The 22,956-nt window shown below is 37.9% G+C and overlaps 1 protein-coding gene across 1 annotated transcript; it reads left to right on the top strand.

Moving 5' to 3' along the window:
- Nucleotides 1–593: 593 nt before the first annotated feature.
- Nucleotides 594–21,659, top strand: LOC139739642 (growth hormone-inducible transmembrane protein-like). Its single transcript, XM_071650251.1, has 7 exons — nt 594–891; nt 2,190–2,301; nt 4,038–4,179; nt 5,987–6,185; nt 7,042–7,140; nt 17,921–18,092; nt 19,187–21,659. Exons 1-7 carry the CDS (start codon nt 684–686, stop codon nt 19,272–19,274), a joined length of 1,020 nt encoding a protein of 339 aa, XP_071506352.1. The 5' UTR covers nt 594–683; the 3' UTR covers nt 19,275–21,659.
- Nucleotides 21,660–22,956: the final 1,297 nt, after the last annotated feature.

The raw sequence follows: 22,956 nt of genomic DNA on the forward strand, positions 1-22,956 counted from the left end.
TCTGTTTTGATTGGTTTTTTCATATCAAATATAACCATGTAAAGGTTGAACTCATGCACTTGTGGTACATCCAAAATGGATGGGTCTTGTCATGAAAATGGACTCGTTAATCTAGCAGTGCAACTCAGCCATTTTTGTGTAATGGTATCATATGTACATGTACAAATTGTATGTCTGATACAGTTCTGTACATGTAGGTAATTTAAGAAAGGTGGTTCCACAAAGGTTAGAATTAAAACTAAAATGAACAAACAAATGAAAGATACCTCCTCCATACATGCATACATACACACACACACACACACACACCCTAAACCAGCTGGTGTCATGGTAATGTGCAGAAAGTTGATGCCTACAACTAATTACCATTATTTTTTTTAAATCATCCAAACAAATGATGCTCTCTTTTAGAATGAAAGAATGCTTCCACTATTTAAAGGCAGTGATTCATTTCATATACTCAAGCAAGTACAGTAATAGATGAAGAAGATGAAAGTTTAATGGAAGTGAAAGTCAGTGAATTGAAATGAAGCAAGGTACAATGTACACAGTGACTGAAGAAATTCTCTCTTCCTTTTTACGACATAGAAATCAAGGAATAACGCAGCCCCGACTGAGTCTGAAGTTGAACGAGTTTCCACCACTGAGAATTCAAGAGAAAGGAGAGACACACACCCGCCACCATGTTCGCTGCCCGCCTAGCGAGGATCCCCACAGTCCTGTGCACCTCGGCCTCACAGACCCTAAAGAATGCCCACCCCAACACCACCCCAAGGCTGGTCATGTCCCTGCGGTCCCAGCCCTACGCCAGCCAGACCCGTCTCGGGGCCAGGAGGGCTGCCAAGGTCAAGTCACTGAAGGAGGCTGCTGAGGCTCCAGCCGCAGGCACAGGTCAGTCCACCTTTCATTTATTAACTCATACCATCAGCATACATACACTGTACGCCTAAATCACATTTCCCCCCTCTCTCAGTTGTTGTTTTTTTGTTGCCTTGAGTACCTAGACATTGATAATACTGGTAGTTTGGAATGTGAATCCTTCATGGATATTCATATACAGTTGTATCCCTCTCCGACCTGTCGATCAAAATGTGTAAAAATAGCTCAAACAGTGAGAGCAAGATGACACTCAATACTCGAAGTGACGTGTGGGATGTGAATACAGGAGAATCCTTATTATCTGAGAACGGGAGTGAATGACGTGGGATTCTGACGTGGGATTCTTTGGCAGACGCCTGATTCTGTTGTATACATGTTGACATACATTTGATAATATTGCCATGGTTTCACGAAAGTGTGTATTTAAGAGTGTCTTTGCACAGAGAGTTGGTGCAAAAGGAACCACAGCACATGCTGGTTCTATGATATTGCTTTTGAATCAATCCCAATTCAGTGCCAATGCCCAATATAATGATTTGTATCTGCAAACTCTTTGCGATGCAAATAACAGTCCTGGAAAGTATGTTAACCAATCCAACACATTTATCTGTTTATCCTCCTTGTAAATATTCAATTTTTTAAACCATAGTAAGATACTATAGTAACAGTTTTGGGGGAAAGTGGGACATTGTAAATGAACATATTCACGACAATGTCTTTGTGAATTGAGTGCAGTTGGTGGTATTTATTTGCCTACAACCCTTATATTCAGTTTATATTCTTTGAAACTTTGATGGGCAAAAGGTAACAAAAAAATTCTTTGCCCAGTGAACAGAATGTATTCACCAGATGTGGATTTTGTCTTTTGTGTGATTGAAGTCATGCTGTGAGGGTAACATTAGATGTTCTGTTGGGGTGCATTCCCCTGTAATGTGCTTTCAAGACCTTTGGTGTGTGTCCCAATGATAGATGGATTGCTTTTCACAAAGCGGCAAGATGATAAGTGAGAGCTCCATGATATATTTATTTTTAGAAACCCAGAGGGGCTTAATTTCTAAATTTCAAAGTTTTGCTGTTGAAAGTACAATATTGTATGTGATGCGCTGTACCGATGATGAAAGTATGTGAAGATTAGGAGGGAACATGAAAAACAACAACTACAATGCAGGGTGAAATTTAGTCAGCTGCTTTTTTTTTTTTTTTTAATAATTCACATTAAGGGAGTCATCACTATTGATCATATGATTAATCTTTACTCGGAATATGGTTTTATTTCTAAAGAAGATGGATGTTCTGTTTTGTGTTTTCAGCTGATATGATGGGTCGAGGCCTCCTGATTGGTGCATCAGCTGCAGGCATTGGTGCGTTGTGTTACTACGGGCTTGGCTTATCACGAGAAGTTGGGGCGATCGAAAGAGCAGCGTAAGAACCAACAGCCATTTCTCCCCCAGGTTTTATGTACCACATTGATTTCATTATGCTCACAAAAATGCACTTTACAAGTAGATTGAGCTTCACCATGTTCATTTTTTTATATGTACAGATACTGTATTACATTGAAGGTCAATTTCATTCATATGTGTTCTTGTGTGAGTGTGTGTACTATAGTACTATGTATCTTTATTTATTTGACCTTTTAGACAATGTGTCTGCATAGAATGTCACAAGGCAATTTTGATTCAGCATTGCATAGAAACCAAATGAAATACCTGTATAAAGACACAGTACTTTATTTACAGCAGCTATCTACAACTCTGTTAACAGTCCTATTGTACTGAAGCTTTTACAGTAGTCAGAGTATATCTTGTCTTAACCCGTTCCTTACTGAATTCTGAAATGCCCATAGATTTAATATACAGGCCACCAGGTTCCCGTATGGAACGGGTTAAATAAAGTAGACCCATAGATTAATGTGCAGTGTAGGTATATTATAATATGAATATCTTGAACTGAACAAAAAAAAGACTCATAAAGTAGCATAATATGACTACGTGTATGTTTGCTGATAATTAGTTCATCAGTGGAGAATACAAATAAGTTTCTGCCCAGACTGTTTTATGCACACTACAGATCTTGCAGTGTTTATTGAACCCTTGGAAAATTGCCTAAACTGCAAGCATGCTTCCCCCATACATGTAGGAACAGAATAATTTTTTTTTTTTTTTTTGGGTCATCCTAATTACAGCATACGCTCGGATTCTTGGAATTACCAAATTACTTTAATGAGCTCCCATTGTTTGTTAGGTTACATCAGTTCATGGAAATGTGTGCCTGCTAGAGATGTCATATTTGTGTTTTTATTAGATTTTAATAGACCATATTTAGTTTTTACAACAAAATATGACATCACCTAGAAAAGCAGATACTGAGAATACAAGTACATGCTGGTCAGCTTCTTCAGAACATTTTATCTGTGGGGTTTAGTTCGAATGGTTTCAATTCAATTCAATTCAATTCAAGTCAATTCATACATTTATTCAGTAATAAAAAATCGTTCGGATGTAAAATGTTTACAAAATGTAGCAGGTACAGGTTTCTTTTATCGAGGTTCATAATTATGTCAAGCATTCTGTGCATGCATGATTCAAGGATTACAATGTATTCCTGAAAAGAAAAAAAAAAGTAGATGGGGTAGTCTGCTTAGCAATTATGACTGTAACAAAGAGCTTTGTCCATGTCCACATTTAAATTGTTATCATTTGGGAACAGTAGGGATGCTATTCAAAACCAAAGCAATATTCTGTTCTAACTCACTTCCAGTATTGGACTCTGCTGTAATTGATAAACAATTCTTCTATGTTTATTGGTATCTACTGTATGTTATTCATTAGAGAGCCAGATAAAGGTATGAAAATGTGCTTTTGAATCGTTTTTGCAAAAGACGGATAAAAAAATTATTGTACCTTTTTATGAGGTTGATAAAGAATATAAATGAAAAGAAAAGCCTTGTCAAAATAATATAGTGAGTATTTAACCTAGATAAGTATTGGACCTGCAATGTTTTTTTAGATTTAAATACATTACTTCAGTTAGTTTTGAAAATTGATTTTAAAAGTGTTTTCTATTTTCCACCCAAACATAACTGTAGATTTTAGCATTTTAGAATATGAATTTGTTTTTTCGTTTTATATGTTTGTTTGTTTGTTTGTTTCTTGTAGGATCTGGCCCCAGTATGTAAGGGACAGAGTGCGATCAACTTACACCTACTTTGGTTTGGGTGTGGCAGCCACTGCAGCATCAGCGGTTGCCATGGCGAGGAATCCAGCCCTGCTCATCAGGCTCACGCCAACATCATGGGTGGTGAGATTATTGTCTTTGTCAATCAATACATTCATATCAGCTGCTGATTTTACACAAATTCCATTCAGCTATTGACTGTGTTTGATTGACTTGTTTTGCTTATGTACTGTTGAATTTGTTAGCATTTTATCGTCAGTGCATTTATGAGATCAATATTTATGCAAATGAAAAGAGAAAAGATAAAATGTGCACATGTTGATTAATCAATGTACACAAAAGCAAAAAGAATGGGAAAAAAATGTAGATAGGTCAATTTACATACAAAAACAGTAAAGAGAAGGTTAAAGGGAAAAATATATATATACATATATTGATAGTCCCTGAAAACACTACCATCACTATAAACACTTTCAATGCCAGGGATTTTAGACAGTACTGTAAAACCAGAAATATTCATGGCATGAAATGTTCACAAATTGGAGACGAAGACCTTTTTCACAGCATGAGATTTTTGCCCATTGCCACTGGTATTCAATGCATGTAGTGTAGGGAAGAACTTTTGTGTGCATTTTTAATTTCACGAATCTTGGTTCGCCCGAAATTATGTACAATACTATGGGGTACTCTTTGCCAATTGGCGCTCAAAGCACACAAAAGGCTAATGAAACCGTATTCTATTCTATCCCCCACTTTTCAACTAGTGGGCTGGGATTTCGGCAATAGATAAGATGAAATAAATAATATGTGATCTAATGTGTCAAAAAAAAATGTAGGAACCAAAGTGGGCCTTGGGTTGAATAAATGTTTACAAGCATGGTTCTATTTCACCCTCTTTTCTCGTATGCAGCGTAGTTTTCTGTTTAATAATAATAATAATAATAATAATTGATATGATTTATATAGCGCCAAATCCACTCTGCAGAGTGCTCGAGGCGCGGAAGGAAGAGAAAGTGACGAGGTAAAAGACATACAAATATCAAGTACATGTAATGAGTAGTCAAATTGAGGCTTTAAACAAGTGAGTTTTTAGACTGCTTTTAAAGGAGTCTGATGAAGAACAATTTTTAATGGCTGAAGGTAAGTTATTCCATAAGGTGGGAGCAGCATGGCCAAAGGCACGTGTGCCCCATATTGTAGTGAATCTTGGAATTATCAGAGAACCGGAGTTGGATGAGCGTAAAGATCTAGCAGGGATGTAATTATGGAGTAAGTCAATGTTATACTGAGGAGCAGCCCCCTGAATGCAATGAAAAGTCAAAAGTAAAATCTTAAAAATAATGCGATCTTTGACTGGTAACCAATGAAGTGATCTCAAAATAGGGGTGATGTGAGTGTGCTTCTTGGATAGTGTGATGATGCGTGCTGCCGCATTTTGAAGCCTCTGTAGCATGGAGAGCTGAGTTTGTGGTAAGTTTTAAGACAGGGTTTAGTGCAAAGTAGGCAGGAGAAAGAAAAATGATGGGGGAGGAAGACGGGGAGAGCAAATACCAGAATGTATCGTCAATAATGTGATGCACATGTCATAAAACCACCCCCATTCACCCACAGTTAAACTTTTTGAGCTCTGCCCTATGCAGCTTTAGATACTGCGTGTAAAAACTATCAAAGGCTGGTGAGCGTAATTTCTCATTCTGTGGACCATCAGCATGGAATACCTTGGCAGAAGAACTCCGCCCATCACCCTCAGTGTCAATATTCTAAAAAGAATTTTAAAAGTTCTGGTATTCTTATTGAGACCATGTATAGCACATTGATCAGTTTGATTGGAAATGTGCCATACAAGACACTGTTTATACCATGATGATATATTATTATAAACCTCAAGAGATGAGCTATGCTCCAAAGTTTCCTTGCCTGTACTTCCCAGGGAGCACTGGGCGGCATGGCGGTCATCATGGCCTCTGGGATGGTGACCATGTCGGTTCCGTACACAGAGGGGCTAGGCTTGAAGCAGCTGGCCTGGCTGGGCCACAGCAGCCTCCTGGGGGTAGTTCTGGCCCCCATGTGCTTCCTTGGTGGTCCCCTCCTCATTAGGGCAGCATGCTACACGGCTGGTGTGGTTGGAGGTTAGTGATCTTTCTATTATTCTTACTTCACCTGTCACATCATCTGCAGAGAAACTAACGGTTTGTTTTTGTCTAGGATTTTGTTACTGTTTTTGCCAAAAATACTGCAGGTCTTGTAGAAAAATACTGTTTTCCTCCAAAATTGTGCTTCTACACTTATCTTTTGCAAACAAAGTAGAAATACTGTTATTTTACCAAAAATATGCCTTTTCTGACCTCTGAATACTACGGTGCTGTTTTACACATGGCTTCCACCCCTGAATCTGCTTTTTAAAATTTTCAGTGTTTGTTCCCTCTACCTTGAATCTTGATTTTGTTCAGCTGCATTTTATGTATTATCATTGGATCTTGTACACTAGTAGCCATGGATTTTGTATACATTCCAGTAAAAGTCTAGCCATTGCCAATCCAAACAAGGAACTCTCTAATAGTCTACAAGGAGTTCTGAGACTTTTCCTGTGTTTTAGTTGAACTTGCACTCCCACAATACTCATCATGAAACATACAGATGATAATTGATTACATTTATATGGAACAATGTTTCAAAGTGCATCTGAAAGAACACAGCATATTAAAATGTCCAACATTAATAAACATTAGAATTACTGCAACTGAGAATTGCAGGGTATCAAATGCATAACTATTGAAAAGTAAATGTGTCTTAGAGTCTTGAAGATGATTCATTGTAACGTAAGATGTAAGTACAACTGTAGTTAGTAAATGTCTGTCACTTTAATAACTGCATTGTTCTTTCAACTCATAACTGTTAATATCGTACCACTGTGTTTATCTGTCAGGTGAATGACGAGTCGTTATATTAAGATTTCTTGTCAATCCTTTTTGTTTACTTTGTCAGGACTATCATGTATTGCTGCCTGTGCACCAAGTGACAAGTTTCTGTACATGGGTGGAACCTTGGCAATGGGCCTGGGAGCCGTGATTGCAGCATCTATTGGTATGACACTCATAGTGGCTAGCAGATTGCTATACTCTCTTTACATTGCTTACCTGTGCCATATATGGCATGGTCTTTTTTTATATCTCTCTGTGTCTTTATAAGTGTGTGTGTGTGTGTGTTTGTGTCTGTGTATTGTATCAGTATGTTAAAAAAAAAGAATGTGATTCAGCAGCATAAGTAAGAATACAGAGCTGTTTATTTTTGTTCATACTAATTTCATTGTGGAAGTGAGCCTGATATCTGATGAAATTCAAGTAAAGAATATCATTAAAAAAATGTGACTCTGTGTTTGATGTGCAGGCCCTGTGGATCTTTTACCACAAAAGCTTGATAATGTCGCAGAAAGCATGTTGAAGGTTCAGCATCAGGTTTGCACAAGTGATGATGGTAATAATGATAGTAAAATTTAAAAATACTAATAATACATTGTACATTAATTGATCATATAAAAATGATTATGATGCTTATTATAATGATTAAAATAATGACATTATTATTGATAATACAGTGGACTCCCATTATAACGAAGTCCTCGGGACCGGCAGTTTTCTTTCGCTAAAGTGTGTATATCAAAATTTTGTTATAACCAAACAAATAAACAATAAGAATACATAGACCAGATAATGTTTTGGCCTGAATTTTTACTTCGTTGTAACCGGAATTTGTTATAACTGTGTTCGTTATAACGGGAGTGCACTGTAATAATGAATAATGAATGGTAATGATGATGATGATGATGATGATGATGATGATGATAATAATAATAATGATAATAATAATGATAATGGCTGTACTGTAACAAAGAGAATGCATCATTTTGTGCCATGTTCTCATGCATGACTTCAGTCAACAACTTGCTAACTTTGTATACATGTATTTTGCTCAAACTCACAACAATATACATCACAGCAAAGCTTTAAAATTTCTCTGCAACTTTGCTGTAGACTGCATGTCTAGTATAAGCACTTCTTAATTACATGGCTTTGAAAAAAAAAAAAAAAAAAAAAAAAAAAAAAACTTATTTCCAAAAGTGCTCCTGCATTGCTGTGTTACAATAATGTGGCACACACAAATTGCACATTGTAGGTTAAAAAAAAAATTGAGGGGCATTTTACACAGATTTTTTGAAGAATGTGCAATATTTCTTGTACTTGAAGTAGATTGAGCTGTACATGTAATGTCACTTTTATACAAATGCTGACCCATCTTTTCTTCACCTCGGAGATTTTGTCTTCAGAATTCCCCATAACACGTGGTACGTCTAATGTGTAGGCAGTGAACAGTGTGTACCCAGATCAGTTTCAATTTGCATGCAGGGATGAAGGTATACCTTGCCTAGATATAGTGCTGGATTATTGAGAGGTAGCCTTAGCCTGATAAATGGTGATGTCTTTCCTGTTACCTACACTGTATATATCAGAGGAGATAATATGCATTGTGAGATGCAAAAACATTTGTAGCTTTAGTCCAGGGGAATATCCTGATATTTCAGTCCCTGAAGTAGCGTTGTAGTCATCCTGGGCTAGTTAGTGCGCAAGCTTTTTACAATGTCAGTGTTAGAGTTGATAGTGTAGGATGTCTTTTATTAGAACTTTGTGCAGATTGTTGTAGCACAAGTGCCTAGTGAATTTGAATCCTTCATGCATACAAGTATGGAGAGAGAGCCTCGAGCAATTTCCATTCAAAGAAGGCATCATGTTGCGCAATAGCCACCGTGTCTGCACCCAAGTGCATTCCCTAGCAGACGTTAAGACATCTCATGCGTTATGTATGAGGTATAAGTGGTATCATTTTATCTCCCTCTTGAGGTATTTAGTAAGCGCACGCTCAGATTGAGATGCAAATCTCAGCCGTAAATTCCATTCATGGGGCTGTCAGTATTTTGTGTCAGGGATACTTCTCAAGTCACAGGTTGCTCGTTTAATGACTTTTTGCCAAGAATTCAAGGGATGCTTCTATAGCCATTATGTGCGTGATCACTTTAAGGGCATCTGAATGGGGTCAGCGAACATCAGAATCTACTGAGCTCAGCCTCGGTTGCTATGTACGTCTTTGTGCAAATTTTACAGCAAAAACAAAACGGGGAAAAAAATCAAGAAAAAACAAGAAATCACATCTCGTATTGGAAGAGATACATTACGCAAAAAAAAAAAAAAAGAAATTCAACTCTTAGACAGAGTAAGAACAGATTTTGGTAGCAGAATCTCCAACCTATCGCTAAAAGTCATTTTCCTACTCAATATGATACAAATAGTAATTAATTCAGGCCACAAATTTAGATACTGACATGTACGTTTCCGGAATCATGTCTGTTACAAAGGAATTCCTGATATACATGTAGAAAACCACACATTTTTTTTTCTTTTTTATGCCTCCGCCACGAAGTGGTGCCGGAGGCATCATGGTTTTGGGTTGTCCGTCCGTCCGTCCGTCCTTCTGTCCGTCCTTCCGTCCGTCCTTCCGTCCGTCCTTCTGTCCGTCCTTCTGTCCGTCTGTAATGAATTTTGTGGACAGGGTAACTATCAAAACCTTTTGAGGTATCCTGATGAAACTTGGCATGTATGTGTATTAGGGGATGAAGTTGTGCCTATCAACTTTTGGGTGCACATGCTCAAGGTCAAAGGTCAAGGTCAAATACAAAAAATTTCACTATTTCCACCATATCTATGCAATGCCTGAAGATATTTTCTTGAAACTTTTTTAATAGTGTATACATGTATCACCCAATTAAGATTCTCTGGTGAAAGTTTGGGTCATGAGGTCAAAGGTCAAAGGTCAAAAGGCCAAGTAAGAATATTAAAACTTCACCTTTTTCCTCTGTACCTTGGAAATTGTTCAAGGTATCTTCATGGAACATAATATGTGACCCTGCACCTCAAAACAAACAAAAAGTCGCCATACCTGAATTTTTAGTTAAGACCATATTCTGAAAGAGCAGACTTTAAGCTTTAAAATGATGTATAACTCAAATCAAATGGACTCTCCTAACCTATCTAAATATTGGAAAGAAAGCACAAACTCAGGAAAAGTGTGAACTGAGAAAAGAGGCTCTGAAGTACAGTGTCTATTCAAGCGCTTAATCTTTACCAAACCGTGCTGGCTGTGCGATGAATGGGACAAAAAACAGGAAGTAAACCACCAGAGTAACAACAATGAAGGGATTATCAGATTAAATTGAAATTGAGCATGCCTCATTAACACATTCTGTCCATAATTAATGGCAACTTTCAAAGCAGTAGCACTATCCTTTCAAAAGTTATAGGAGTTGAAAGTGAAGAGTGTGGACAAGGTATTTCAGAAATGAAAAAAGGATTCTAACGACACACCAAATCACACTATTCTACCAAAAATGTTCGAGATAAACTGCTAAAAAAACACACTTTCCTGCCTGTTTTATGATACCAAATTTTAGCATAATGTAAAAAAAGACCTGCTCTTTCAGAAAATATGAAAAAGTCAAGTTCAGCTAGGTTTACCCATTTCACTTATTTTCAGTCCTCACGCAAAATCAGTGTGTGCGACTTTATGTTCGTTTTGAGGTGCACAGTCACATATATATACATGTACTGTTTGGCAGTGATTATCTAGAAAATTTAGGGTTCATGGGGTTAAAGGTTAGGGGTTAAAGGTCAAGGGCAATACTTAAAAATTTTACTATTTCCCTCATGTTTATGCAGTGCCAGCAGGACTATGTTTTTGTTTTTTTTTACACTTGGTGTATGCATCTATAACCTAATAGAGATTCTCTGGAAAGTTTTATTTTTTTTTGCCTCAAAGGTCAAAGGTCAAAGATCAAGTGAAAGTGCTGAACTCATTTTTTCCTCCATATCTCGGAAGTGGCTCAAGTTATCTTGACGCGTACTACATATTTATGCATGTTCTGCCTGACAGTGATTATCTTATGAATTTTAGGGTCAAGAGTCAGATGAAAATGATAACAATTTGCTATTCTATACAGAAATTGCACTTTTTCTCCATACCTTAAAAATTACCCAATGCTTAAAAGTATGAATGGGTCAAAGTCAAGTTAAAGTCCTTAAATCACAAATGCTCTCCTATTCATCCAATTGAACGTAGGTCAAGGAAGGTGAACCTTCAACACATTTGTGACAAACTTGTCATTTTAATATTTTGCCAATTTTGTGAAAATGTAATCACACATTGTCCTCATGTACTACAGACCTATTCATGGGTGTATGCAAGGGGGGGTCGGGAGGGTCGTACGACCCCCCCAAATTTTCAAAAGGTCCACTTTTTGTGACAGACATTTATGTTTTTCGAGGGCTTTTTACCCTGTATACAACAGGGGAAAAAAGTGACCAGGTGGTGTTCTAGCAAATTGTCAAAAACGTCGTAAATTTCGTAACTTAGTTTTAATCTGCCATAACTTATTTCTTAGGCTTAAGCCGCGCTGCCATGTTTATTGATTTTCCTGTCTCCCATCAGCAACTCATCGAACTAGTTGCCTAGACTACACACTTACAGCCGGCCTTATTACTCGCGCCTTACCCTATGACAACCGCGGCCGTTTGAATTATGGCCTAACCTATATTGTCCTGTAAGGAGGATGTTATAATTCATACTCATGCTTTCAACTCCTGTCCTTTTGGATTGAGATTGAAGTGCATATTCTACTTTCTTACTACGTTTGGAGGCAAAGTTAGGCAGGATTGACTAGCTCTGGGAGTATCGTCAACTCTGGAATACTTGTATTAAATGGTCCGCAAAACTTTTTACTATATACTCTAGGATTTAATAGGAAGGTGTAGCTAGTCAGCAACTTTTTTTAAATGCAGTTTTCAACTTACCGATTGACAAACTTGTAAGTGACCAACTCAGGTTTTATCACCAGTTTTAACATAAATGAGTTTTTCTAAGTATGCCGAAAAAGTCACTTTTGTATGCACCAAATGGCCCCATTTTAAGATATAAAATTCAAAACTCCCCACCGTGGGAGGGGGGACACCCACCTCCCACACCCTCCCCCGCTTTGTCGCTCCGCTCCCTCGCAAAGGTAAAGGTTCAAAAATTGTGATTACGACCCCCAAGAAAAAATCCTGGCTACACCCCTGGACGGACTCAGGTTTTATCACCAGTTTTAACATAAATGGGTTCTTTTCTAAGTATGCCGAAAAAGGCACTTTTGTATGCACCAAATGGCCCCATTTTAAGATATAAAATTCAAAAACTCCCCCCCTCGGTCGGTCTGCTCCCTCGGGCTCGTTCGCTTCGCTCCCTCGCAAAAGGTCCAAAAATTGTGATTACGACCCCCCCAGAAAAAATCCTGGATACACCCCTGCTATTAGGAGAATCATGCATTATGGAGGAGGCATACCAGTCGCCATAGCGACATTTCTAGTTGATTATACTTCAGTCCTTATCTGTGGTAAATGTGTTGTTTGCAAGTTTTGTTCGTGTCTACTAATTGCTTCTCAAGTGGCATTGTTTGTATATGATTTTATAATAAAGTGAAATCCAAAATCAGCAAAACAAACTAAAACAAAATATTCAAACTATTCGAATATAGATCTTTGTACAAAGTTGTATACAATGATGGTTTTGCACCAAAAAAAAATCGAATTTCACAGTGTAATTTTTGTAATACATCTGAATGATCAAACTTGTCTACCTTTTTATGCTATTATTTAGGGGCTTTGAGAATAAGAAAATGCAAGGAAATATTGCCTGTTTTCGTTTATTTAATGAAATTTAACAGCATGTCATACTTTATATACTTGTTCAGTACATGGTGTGGCACCTACATCTTACGTAGCTCAGTACTTTCTAGATAGAGCAGACGTCAAACTGTCGCACCAATTTCCATTGTGCCAGAATGATAAAGATTTGTATCATTGTCAATATTCCTAACAAGATGTGTCATTGACAGTCTCCCGTGTCATTGACAGCCTCGTCATGGCATTGCAAAAGAAATGAGGCTGTATAAAGCCAATTAGTGGGTATTCGTGTACTATATGATGGCATTCTTAGAAGTGACGTACATGTTGCAGCAAATACATACTGTGACCCCTGAGAGAAACAGTGGCATAGTGTTAATTTGTCTTTCAATTGGTGATTATGAACACATTGAGCAGTTTATGATTACCAGGTGTCAGATATTTACTTTGGTCAGCCAGCTGCTCCACTGATATGAAGATGTTTCCAGGAGATTGTCCTCATTAGATGAGTTGGTTGCTTCCTGTACGGTCTGGTAGTTGGTTGCTCTCAGAATTTAATCAACACCAGCACAAAAAGTCTCGAGAAATACAAAAAAAAAAAAACCAGTCCACAAAAGTTTCATGTGGCCTTAAAAACAATCTCTGGGTATAACCTGGCATAAACAAAAAAAAAAAATAATAAAATAAAAATGCTCAAGAGCTAGAAAGTGACCTTCATAGAACATAATGACCCCATTGGGGGCCATGGAACGGGGTTCCCAATGGCCCAAATTCTGCTAATTTCGAATACCAGCCAAACGTACAACAGAAGCAGTACAGCGAAATCATGCTGTGTTCTTTAAATGCTGCATAGGCGAAGAAGGCAAATTGTGCATGACAGTATTAGTGAGGGCCTAATTAGGACCCTTGGGGGTTGGAAGTACCAAATGGGGGGGGGGGGGGGGGGGGGAAATCGACGAGAAGCAAAGCTGCTTAAAGGCATACAATCGTGGCGAGTGGATTGTGCGGCTCGGAGACGAACGCAACACGCTGCCTCCCCCATTCTGTTTCAAATGTAGTGACCCCGAATGAGAATAGCGCTGGCTCAATGGGTCAGCAAACAACACTTTAGACTACAAGAGTTCTGTGCTACAAATCTCCTGACCCAAAATGGCTGTCCGAGCGAGCCACGAGAGCTTCCGAATTGATGCACATTCTCAGTGCGCATGCGCATGAAGAGAGGCCAAAAGAGCCACGCGTCTTCTGGCCTCTCTCCTCCAATCACCGCAGCTCACGGTCACAATGTTTGTGTATGATGCGTACACACACACGCACATACACACGTGTCTCAGTGGCAGCATTGTCCCACACGTTTACGGATATTCATATAGCACTGAGTCTGGCATTGCGCAATTGCATGCACAAACTTCGGTCGTTCAAAGTTTACGTACCATTAGGGATGACGATCGTCTGCCTTTAAGGAAGGATTTAGGGTAAAAGCCATTGTCAGGAGAACAGGTAGGAAATTGTACTGATAATAATGTCTGTATAGAACAGGGGTTCTCGCAGAAGCAGGGCCCCATAGCAATGCCCCAAGGCAGTGTCTAAAGGGCCATAGCACTAAAAATCAGTGAAATATGTTTTAATCTTTACATTAAGTATGCCTTTCAAACAAGATAAGGGCCATTGATACAGCTCACTCATGATAGTGTGCAAAGGTGAAATCAACTTGAGATTTAAAAAGAAAGAAAGAAAGAAAGAAAGAAATCTCTGCAACACTCTCTTCTGTATGTAAGTTCAGATTTTAATCAAGCCATAGGCGTATGATACCATGCATTAATCTGTTGAGGACAAGTCCTGAGTATACTTGGGCAAGGGTCTATGAGAAATGCGTGCTGCATCAAAATCATCCTGTCCTCAATTGGTTTAAAGACTTTTTTCTAAGATTCTTTCTCGTCTTCTGTCATAATTATCTAACCCTGCACCACAAACCCAACAATCAGTCTCTTTATAGGCATGGCTCGACACTAACTTTTTTGTTTGGTGGCCCGATGGGGCCACCAAAATCCTAAATTTCAAATTTTTGGTGGCCCGAGAGAAAAATTTGGTGTCCCGAAAAAAACCCAACAAAAAACATTAAAATTCTTTTTTTTTAATGAGTCAAATATTTAAGATTTATGATAGTAAGAATTAGAAGTTGGACATATCTACTCATAAATAAACTTCAACACACTTGCAACACTCACTCTCAGGCATTCATTCAGTCCTTTTCATCCATCCTTTGAACAGATTTAACTGCTAATTTCCGACGCAAAAAGTTACGAATTTATTGACATACTTTTCAAAATATTTTGGTGGCCCGAGGCGGGGCACCAAATTTGCCCTTTTTTGAAATTTGGTGGACCGACTTTCATTTTTTGGTGGCCCCGGGCCACCGGGCCACCGTTAGTGTCGAGCCCTGATATAGGGATATGTAATAAGGGCAGATTCTAAAAGAGTAGACTCTAAGTTTTAAAGTGATGTATAACTTGATACAAATGACTTTCCTAACCTATGTACATGTATCTAAATAATGGAGAAAAATAACACACTCTGGAAAAGTGTGTGATAAGAAAAGAGGTTCTGAAGTATAGAACTATCAAAGTGCTTAATATCTTCAAGCTGTGCTCAGTGCAGTGAATGGAAAAGAAAAAAACAGGTTGTAAAATTGCATAGCAACAACAACAATAAATGGATTTTCAGATTATCATATTTTTTTCCATGACCACTATCAACTTTCAAAGCAGTAGCATCATTCACTTCCAAAGTTATTACAGTTGAAAGTGAAGATTGTGTAAATTTTAGGGTTTTATGAAAGAAAAGGGTCCACTAAGACATACCTAATCTCACACTTCTATTTGTTTTTAAAGTGTTCTAGAAAAACTGCTGCAAACAATATTTCCCATTGTTCTATGATCCCTAAAATTAGAATGATGTAGTGGAAGAATTGCTCTTGGCATGGTCACAATGTGCCCAGACAGATTTGAGAATCATAAATTTGAAGAAAGATTGATGATTAGGTCTAAGAAAGTCATAGTTTTTGTTCAAAGAAGTTTTTGTAGATCAGACATGCTAGGTATAATGTAATATGATCTATTAAAAGCTGTCTGGAGAAATCCATTCATATACGGACTGATATCCAAAATTGTTTATCAGTACTTGATATATCTATAATGTTATGAATCAACCATGAAATGCAAGAACACAAAGCATTCAATCTGAGGTATGGATTTACCTGGAAATAAAGCTGTACTGCCATGACTATTGTGTTACTTGACTTGTAGCATTACTGCCTTGGAGGCATTTGCAGGAAATCACTCAATTTGAATGTTTTTTAAACAGGAAACAGGAAAGGTATCAGCTGGCAATCAGCTTCAAGCCTTGATCTTTACTTAGACGGATCTCTGGAGACAAACAGGCAGAAAACATCATCTGCAAACATGATACCGCCACTTTGTAATCATCCATGTGGCCTTTGGTGTCCCCTTCTACTAAGAATTTGATATTGTTTGGCAGAGATAATGTGCATCCTGGGACCCTTGTGATGAACATAATAATGGCCTCCACTTTTAATGGAATAGCCCTGACCTTAAGATGAGATTTTGTGTTGCCATGTTTTCAAGGAGCTGGTTATTTGTGTTGACCAATCAGAATTTTGGGTTCTTTATTCTGCTTGTTTCTCTCCCCCCCCCCCCCCCCCCTCCCCCTTTGATAGGACATACAGTGCTCAGCCAATATAGGGAACTGCATTAAGAAAAAACATTATTTTAGCCCAGCAAAATCTAGTGTAATCCACTTTTTATACTTTTTATTCCCCCTTTTTGGTCAGGACAATGATTGCTACTCATACATTGTAATAACTAGCACTAAAAAATCCACAGATTTAGTAAGTACTTTTAGTTACTCATTTCTCTCCATAATGGCAGGGTTGCAGGCATCACGGCCTGATATGTATGGCCAACTCAAAAGACGATTATTTTAAGCATAGCAAATAGAGCTTTAGCCACGTTCATATACACACACCCAAAGATGGCACCTCTTGAAAAGTGACTTCTTTAAGGCAATGTGAAAACCTTTAAATTCTTGTGTTTGGACTCTAGACTTTGTGATATGAAAATCAACTCCATTTGATTAGTTTTTGTTGTGTGGTGTGTGTGTTACAGGCACGCAAAGACACCATCAATTTGTAAAATTTGATAGTGCCACTCACCATCGAATCTCACACATTTAGATGCCTGGGGTCATGCTCTGGTCATTTGTTTGGAGGCCCTCAGGGGGTCAAAGTACTTCTTTGGCAGGGCAGCCAAGTGACATATCATTTTCATTCCAGCTTAACTTTACTCTCACCATAATTTGTCATGTGCTGTATATGAACAATGGCAAATGAAATTTGCCATTTTTTTTTTCACTGCGATACAAAATAAAAAACTCCTGTGTGTAAATGTGGTTGTTGTTTGTGTGATGATTTTGTACAAATCATGACCCCATGAGACTGTTGGACCATTTTCACCAAACTTGACAGGTAGCATCCAGAATAGGGTGATGGGATCTTAATTGTGCAAATGGGCACCATATTCCCTTGGATGCTTCTAGTGCCCTCCCTCTCCCTCCCCCCCCCATAAAGAAATCTTCAGAAATATTCTTGTCTAAAATGAGCTCATAGTTAATTCCGTGAATAACTGCATTGGTGATGGTAGTATCTGGTTTGTTGAAGGCAGATCGGAGGGGGGGGGGGGGGGGGTTGTTAGAAAAGTTAGAAAAGTCCTAGTCATGATTTGTAAGTCCTTGAAGCTTAGTTTAAGATAGGAGTTGTAGGGTTTCAGAATTGTATGTCTCGTTATCAATGATTATTTTACTTGATTCTTGGAAAAGAAATTTCTGTGTCAACCAAATGGACCAATCAAATAGTTTCAGGTCTTGTATAATGTGTAAAGGCTGTCAGATCGAGTGGAACAGTACAGCCTTAAAATAAGTTTGAAATTGACCAGTCGGATTTCGGATAAACTTTGATCCTTCTTGTGATTTCCTTTCATGTGTCACCTTGCCTCTATGGTTGGTATTCTCCCAAACCTCTCACCCTACAGGCAGCATGTTTCTGTCACCTGCCTCTGCCCTCGGCTCAGGCCTCTATGCTGTCAGCCTGTATGGGGGCCTCGTTCTTTTCGGCGGCTTCATGCTGTACGACACGCAGATGATCATGAAACGAGCCGAGGTGCACCCGCTGCACGCCCAGCGACCTTTTGACCCCATCAACAAGTGAGTTATTATTGTTTGACCCATCGCCATACCAGCCTGATTAGATCTGCAGATATGTTCTTCTGATTTTAAGACACTAGCCTTCCCAATGATGTTTGGTTTGTCTGCCTATGTGTATGACAAAAATCATCCACTGGTTAAACAAAGTTTGCTCGTAATGGCTATTGAAGTTAAATGCAAGCAAGCAGCCAGGTGACTTGTCATTTAACATGTTAGTTATATTTAAGGCAATATGGTAATGTGCTTTATTAAGACTTCAGAGTTTATCATTTCAAAATACTGTAAACGGATAAATTTTTCCAGTCTGTGAAACTTTCACAAATTTTGTGAATAGCCATGATTTGTGAAAGTAAAATGCATGTGAGGTTTTTGTCTGCCCATTGCAGTTCATGTACATGCAGCATACTTTTAATTTTTTTATGGTTGGCAATTCATGGAAGTTTCACGCTGATGCGTGCTGTTTGATCAAGGAAAGGTGATGACAAGTCACAGTGTTTGCTAAAACAGTTGGAGAGGGAAGAAAGGAGATTGGAAAAGGAATTATTGTAGTGGTGTAGCTGAATATCCTGTTCAGCAGCTCTCTTTGCTCTACACTTTTCCTACAACCTGTCAGGGAAAGATTCACCCCATAGAGAACTTGTATGCCTAGCATAGATATGAAAAGCAGAAGAAAAGAGGAAAAGAAAAATAACACATGAATATGAAAAGTGTTGATTATTGAGTCACATCAAATGTAAATGATTCCCTATAATCTGAGATACTGATTTATCATATGCCTGTTATTGGAATCAAGTACTGTAAAGCATTAGTTGAGATGTTACATTGTCACAAATATCATCTCTACAATATGATAGGATTTGATTTAATCTCACACTCTCCTTCTCTCTCTTAATACTTGGTAATGTACTTTGTGTCACTTAATGTGTTTCATCTTATTGTATCTCTCTGTATTCCTCCCTGTGTTATGTAATGTGCACATTCCATGCATTCTTCTTGTATATAATGTCTAATCATCAACCCCCCCCCCCCTCTCTCTCTCTCTCTCTCTCTTTCTGCCCATATGTTATGCCCATGATTGTGACTTCTTGGAGCAGTGCCATGAGCATCTACATGGATACCATCAACATCTTCATCAGGATCGCCACCATCCTGGCCAACGGAGGAGGAGGGAGACGGAAGTAGACGGCGGGAGGCTGGCGTCCACTCTCCCTCTGGACGGAGGAATCTGATGCCACTCCAGATTTTAATAGCGTCGCCAAACTATTAATGCCTTGCAAGTGTAAGATAGATACAGCTTATGCAAGAGGACAATCGTGAAGATGACTGTAAAGTCAGGCAAAATGCCGGGGAGAGAAGTTGGATGCAATGGATAGCGACAGGTGAAGGACATTCACTTCCTCCGGCCAGCATATTGTATTAAGAGAGGCGGAGGAGACATTGATGGATTTTGTGATGCTGACCGACATTGATGGACTAGGTCGTCATCGTTGCTCTCTCTGACCAACTCCGGTCACTAATGGTTGTCCCTCCAGACAATTTGTGCTGTACCCAGCTCCTCGTTATGGGATCTGGTCAGTGGGTGTGTCTTCATTCTTTAGGTAAAATGATGTTGGAGTATGAATTATCGACATCCATAGATCAATTTTGACCTTTGTGTACAATCTGTATTTGCATTCATTGAGAAAGAAGGCTGTCATAACCATTTGTTTTTTGATTTGTGCTGATTCAAGGGTTGGTATACTTTTGGTGAGATAATTTGAAAACCACTGATATTAAGTATTATATGTTTATAAGAGAAATCAAATGCTTATATCATGAAAATCGGTTTTGAAATACCTATAAAAGTAAAGTGGTACTAAGAAAAGATGGGACCCAGCTTTTATTAGGACCATTCTGTTTTACTTTTCTTTTTATATCTCAGCCATTTCAAAATTGATTTTCATCAAATAAAAATTTAGTTCCTTTAAGAATTGTATGCTCTTGAACATTTCGTAAGAGATTTCTGATTGTGTCACAAAAAGTTAAAATCTGAATCCCCATCTCAACCAAAACAGTACCTTTCATTTTTTTTTTTTCAATTCAATAGTGTATTTATTTCCATCATTCAAAAAGAAAAAGAAAACATGATTTAAAGCGGTACAAGTTGTCGGTTTGTCTTTCATTCGTCTGATAAAGGCAGTTTTTTTTTTTTCAGATACAATATAAAGTAAATGCACCAACGAATGTCATAAAAAAGGAAACTATGCACTTTGTCATGGCAACGAAAATAAGAATAAAATAATCATAATGATGGAAAACAGTGTTCCTCTAAAAAGCCAAGCTTGTAAGACGTGAAACACTGGAAACATAACAAGGACAACATCAATGTGTTATACCAATAAAATATATTCATATTAAATTCTTCTATATACTATTGTACATACATGTATATTAAACTACCATTTAATATGCACTTAATCAAAACAAGGCTGTTGGTGTCTGAATTACAGTAGAAAGCTCAGATTGGGTAATAATATACAAATAGTGAATGGTCACGAGTGCAATGGTACAAGATTTCGCACAAGGTGAAAGATAGAGGCGCTCTATTCAACGAGGCGAAGCCGAGTTGAATAGTGCGCCTCATCTTTCACCGAGTGCGAAGTCTCGTTCCATTGCTCGAGTAAAAACCATACACTATTTGTTTTATACAACGTCCAGGTAGATCTTTGTTATTTGGTTGGAGGATTGTTGGGTAGGTCTAAGTAGGCCTAGAAGTCTATATATGTATGAAAAATATAGCCATACTAACATGTGGATCCACTGCGATTCTCTTTCTGGCTTGTGCAATCAGTGTAGATACAGGTCACAGCTAGCGCTCATACACGTACACTATTTAGCACTATGTAGGCCTACATACAATGTACGCGCATGCATGTACCGCACACGTACACTGCGCTAGCTGCATGCGATTTTCAATATGCAAAGCAACACACAGTACATGCAGTACCGTACAATTTCTCGAACCGTAGAATAGAACGAAAAAATCGAACCAAGTTGCACACAAAAATAGAACCAAAATTGCACGGCGCATTGAATGGAGTACTTATTGAATATCACGTCACCAACAATCCTCCAGTCAAATTACAAGGATCTACTTGGACGTTGTATAACACTGTTTATTCACATATATTGCTCGTGTATTCTTCGTGTACTTTTATAAGTATGACAGTGAGACTAGATGACAGTAAACAAATCTGACCTTGCATCATAAAACCTACAAAAAGTGACAGTCAGTTTTCTAGTAGGTCTACCAATAAGTGTCTAAAAGTTATACTGTTTGTTCTTGATGTTCTTTAAAAAAGTGATTGCCTTCTCCTTTTTATTGCCACAAAGAGTCACCAGTGGCTTTATGCTTTCCGGTTGCCTATCAGTCTATACTTCGCTAATTGATTTTGTTCATTTTGTTCAACAATTTGAGTTACCCAAATGAAACTTGGCATTAAGATGCATTAATCGTGGAGAAGTGTATCTTTTAAAGTTCCCTTCATTTTCAATGAGTGCTCAAAAAATCTTTCCTTTGCTGTAAGATAATATATATATATATATATATATATATATATATATATATGTATATATATATATATATATATATATATATATATATATATGTATGTATATTAAGCTTACTAGATGTGCTCAAGATTTTACCATTATTACTTGCATTTTTTGGACATAAAATTGTTTTGGTGTTGGCAGAAAGTCACAAGTGATGTGATGAAATTAATATTATCCCTTTTTGCTTCAAACTTATGTACAATGTATATGCTTTTTCAAAATCATACATTTATTTTTATGATACCTTGCAATGTGTAACCCACGGGTTAGAAGAACTTGCATGTTACATGTATTTAATGGAATGAAATTCATTTTTTTTTTTGAAATGATGAATTAAAAAGCATATTGATTCAATTATTGGAAGTCATCCTTTTGAAATCACTGAGTGTGCTGACTGTACGTTATGGGGGTTGGGGTTAATTTCTTTCTTTCTCTGCTCTGAAGGGGTTGTAGGCTGTAATGGTCATCTGGATTTCCTGTCCATCTATCTGTCCACCTGTCCAGCCATCAAGAAACAACATTGATGGGCTAATTTCATCCTCTTCTGTAATTGTAGCCCAGATATGCTTTATGAAGTGTAGATGTGCTAATTACATACAATATTATTGTATGAGGCAGAATCCATCCAGGTCAAAGGTCAAGGTCAAAGTCATTAACGGTTACTGCACCTGGGGTTCCAGCTGATGCTTGAGCCAAGATGTCAAGTGAGTACAATGTAGTTTGGTGGGAGGTGGAGAAAGATGGCAATTATTTGCAATGAACAGGTTTTAAAGGGGATGGCTAGTATCCGATCAGTGGGAATGCTGAGGGATGATTATTTCAATCCTTGTGGGATTCATTTAAGAGTACATTATATATCTACTGTTGTGTGAAAATTATTTGCTTCAGAACGGTCTCATATTCAAGTAACGTGCAGAAATGCCCCGTCACTGACCAGGCACGCTAACCTGGAAACATTAAACTGCACATTACTTGAATATGAGACCATTCTGAAGTAAATAATTTTCACACAACAATAGATATATAATGTACTCTTAAATGAATCCGACAAGGATTGAAATAATCATCCCTCAGCATTCCCACTGATTCCCACTGATCAGTTACTAGGCATCCCCTTTAAGCCAAAGCTTCACTTGAGTTTATCCAGTATGGCAGTCATAAGTTTAGTTAGTACATTATACATGTATTACACATTGATGTGATTTCTCATGAAGGGTGTATATGAACAGTTAGTTGATGAAAATGATCTGGATGAAGAGACAAGGTCTGT

The sequence above is a fragment of the Diadema antillarum genome, unplaced genomic scaffold (genome assembly GCF_040938485.1).
Source record: "Diadema antillarum isolate AM-2024a unplaced genomic scaffold, OU_Dant_1.0 seq00000809_RagTag, whole genome shotgun sequence".
Classification (NCBI taxonomy): Eukaryota; Metazoa; Echinodermata; class Echinoidea; order Diadematoida; family Diadematidae; genus Diadema; species Diadema antillarum.